This window comes from Chanos chanos, chromosome 3, assembly GCF_902362185.1.
Source record: "Chanos chanos chromosome 3, fChaCha1.1, whole genome shotgun sequence".
Lineage (NCBI taxonomy): Eukaryota > Metazoa > Chordata > Actinopteri > Gonorynchiformes > Chanidae > Chanos > Chanos chanos.
In genome coordinates this window covers 2,909,400-2,912,895 of record NC_044497.1, presented here as the reverse complement: position 1 = coordinate 2,912,895, position 3,496 = coordinate 2,909,400, and the positions used below count along the sequence as shown (strand labels likewise).

At 39.2% G+C, this 3,496-nt stretch overlaps 1 protein-coding gene across 1 annotated transcript; it reads right to left on the bottom strand.

Moving 5' to 3' along the window:
* Nucleotides 1-2,060: 2,060 nt before the first annotated feature.
* On the bottom strand, nt 2,061-2,831 carry LOC115806327 (DELTA-thalatoxin-Avl1a-like). The gene is made up of 2 exons (XM_030766996.1): nt 2,707-2,831; nt 2,061-2,478 (listed from the first exon to the last, which is right to left on the bottom strand). Exons 1-2 carry the CDS (start codon nt 2,829-2,831, stop codon nt 2,061-2,063), a joined length of 543 nt encoding a protein of 180 aa, XP_030622856.1.
* Between the last annotated feature and the right edge of the window lie 665 nt (nt 2,832-3,496).

The window sequence follows — 3,496 nt, the reverse complement described above, 5'->3', positions numbered from 1 at the left end:
ACTAGTTAATTGTTGGGCCTGACATAATGAGATCGTTGCATGCTGTAACTGATCTCCATAAGATGTATAAAATGAAGTGAAGAGTTCATTAGTAGCTTGTGAGTTCTTATCGGTAAGAAACAAGATTATTTAGGTTTCAAATCAATATGGTGATATAATGTGGATGATTATCACTCAATTACATTCTGTAGAATTAAATTAATTTTCGTTAGTACTATATGCAAACTTAAAAGTTTCTGTTTTTCAAATTAGCTCAAGATTTTTTAATTAAGTGTTAATTCCTTTTTGTTTTCTACTGGAATCTATTCATGTTAAATGGGTCACTAGAAAGGGCCTCATTTAATTAGTATTAACTAAATACCAAACATAATTATATTTAATTAATAATATTGCTTGTAATCTGTTGCCTTAATCTTGTTGAGCAGATATGGTGCATCTTTTCTTGCAGTGTATTCTTTGTTGGTGAGTTTTGTTTCTGACTAGAGGACGAGAGAGTCAGGTTGGTCTGCTCCCACAAATGTTCCCCCATCATTCCAAACCATTATGTTCATAGATCTCATCCTTTTGAATAAAAAAAGAACTTGAATATATATTTTAAAACAAGTAATTTTATCATTGTGAATGACTGCATTGATTAACTCACATAAATATGGCTACATAACTGTCACAGTGATTCTTGTAAAACAGACCTGTTCCCGAGGCCACTTCCCTGACGCAGCTCAGCTCCCTAGCTGACGTCTTGCCTGTTCCGAGCCTATTTGGAGAGTCTGCTCTGTTCCCGTTCCCTGTGCCTGTTTGGAGAGTCCGCTCCAGTGTCTCTTCCAACCAACCCCCCACCTGCTCGGCCGCAGAGGGGACCCTTTTGCACTGACAGCACCACCGGTCATCCCTCTGTTGCGCCAATCATGTTTCCCCTGTTTGGTTCTCCTCTTGTATTTTAGCCCTTGTTTTTGACTTGTCCTTTGTCTATCGTTGTTTGTGTTTGGATACACTCTTTTAGGCTGCTCCTTTTTGTTACTGGTCTTTGTTCCTGTTTGCACCTGTTTATTTATCTGCTTTTTTTCCGTAAGTAAAGTCCTCCTTTTTGTTACCACCATCAATGTGTCTTGGGTTCACAACCACTCCGTCCTGACAGGTGGACTGGGTGTGCCTGTGTTCAGTATGGTTCCAGGAACTGTGATCAAATAGTTGATTTGTCTAAAGTTGACCTATGATCTAATAAAATGATTTGCCTGTCAGGTGGCTGAATTTACATTTGAACAGAGTCCTGCCATAAAGTCATAACTGAAGATGTACAGTAAAGAGAACAGAGGATTTGTTGACAATAAAATAGAAGGAACAGGATTCAAACCTGTCAGTGGTCTTGTCATAAGAAGGATCATGGGTTCAGCGGAGCAGCCGCTTGGTTCACGTATGCCTCAGGCCAGCTCTGACTGAGAGTGGTTATATAGAACCATATCTTTCACTATGGCCACAGAGATACAAAATGCCCCCATTTCAACAACTGTATCAGATATTCCAGTATTGTGAGGAGACTTGGTTTCCTAAACCGTTCTGAATTCTACATAAATTAAAACACAAAGCACAGTGCAGTAGAGAGAGGACAGAGCAGGACTAATCTGACTTAGACTTAAAAACAATATGCCCAAGTCTGTGTTTGCATAATAATGTTGGATTAAGCTTTGGTTTATGAAACAATGTTTGTCAGTAGAAGTGTGTTGTTTTAGTCTGACCACTTAAAACAAAACACACGCATGTAATTATAGTCATTGAAAGTAAATAATAAGTTCTCTGATATGGATCCTCCCATACTAACTACGGTCAGTCTAAGTTGGACTAATCATATGTTCACAAGTTTTCATAATGACCGGAAAAGAACAAGTGCCAATCACATCTTTAACTTTAATCAGGTAAGTATTTCAGAAATCAGCATTACAGCATTGATCGAATGAAAAATACATTTGCAATTATCAATACCTTTTCCTTTGTAATAATGATGATATTATATAACATAATCTGGGATTACACACAATTTCTTTTTAAACCGTTGTATCGCTGATTTAGCTCTTGTCATGGATCTCCACCTCAGTAATAGCTGTGACTGCATTGCTCATGACAGCCCTGATTTCCATTGATTCCCATGTGTACACTATACTAGGGTGTTTGGCTTTGGCACGAATGAATGCGGGGTCAGAATCATAGTACATGAGATTGAACAGTGCGTCATCACACGGTCGAGTGTGTTCAAAAACACCCACTGCCAGCCAGTTCTCATAGAGGCTGTAGTCAAAAGGCACAGAGAACATGATGGCCATCATCTTATCAGTGCATTTTTTTCTCTGCAATAGATCGTAAGTCAGAACACCTACAGCCCCTCTGGCACCGACTGCTGTCTTGGAGAAGGCACACACCTCCGTTGCCTTGACGTCCACAGTGGGTGAGGGAGGGTGGCTGTTGTAGCCACTGTTCATCCAGGTTCTAAATAAGTAAATGCCATTCAGTTTTCATGAAATATGTGTCTGCTATCATCACCTTTTAACATTAAATTAGCTGGTGTAAATACACACGTAGAAATGAGTGAAAATATTATATTCATGTTACACTGATCACTTACCTAATCATCAATTAAAAGTGCCTTTAAACTAGTCCTAGGCCTGACTTAGTCCTAATTTAATACTGTGGATCTAAACCTCATTGTGGTCTTACCTGGGTTTGACAAGTGAGTAGACCTCACTGTGATTTTCAAGTTTTATGGTGCAACTGCGTCCGGAGATCTCGCTGACTACCCGGCTAACACTCATAGCACTAGACATGGCTCCCAACGTGTCCATTTTTGGAGTTTCACTTTTTTCTTGCAAGAAAATGAGACAGATGGACACACACACACACACACACAGACACACACATATTAAGTGGTGCAGATTGAGATGTTCCAGAGTAGAATATTAATTAAAGGAATCATTTTAGGTCAGCAAGAATGTGACAGTGTCACCTTATTCACTCACTGGCATGATTCACTCAGACTATTAAAGAATATCCATTATTTAAATAGCAATACTGAAAGGACAGAAGGAACAAGAGATTCTCCAGTCACCAGTTGATGATCAACCACATGTCTTTTCATACAAGGCTCTGGACACTCACCTCCCATGATTCACTTTTCTGTGGCTCAGTTCACAATGTAATATACTTTCTCTGACACTCCTTCCCACAACCCCACCCTCAACATCACATCAATACACACATGCAGCCAGCTAATGCATGTTTGTCTATCTCAGCATACCGATGAGAATTTATAACATTTTATCTGTCATATCTTAAGTTACATTATGAATTCATGGACAGAATATTCCATAAAATATCACCATCTGAGCCCTTGGTTTAGGTACCTCTAACTCTCCTGGTCACTGCTACATCTGTCTATCTGGCCTTTTATTTACAGATGCCCATTTCTTCAGACCTCTCAGCAGAAATGATTCTTGTTGCTGGAGCAATT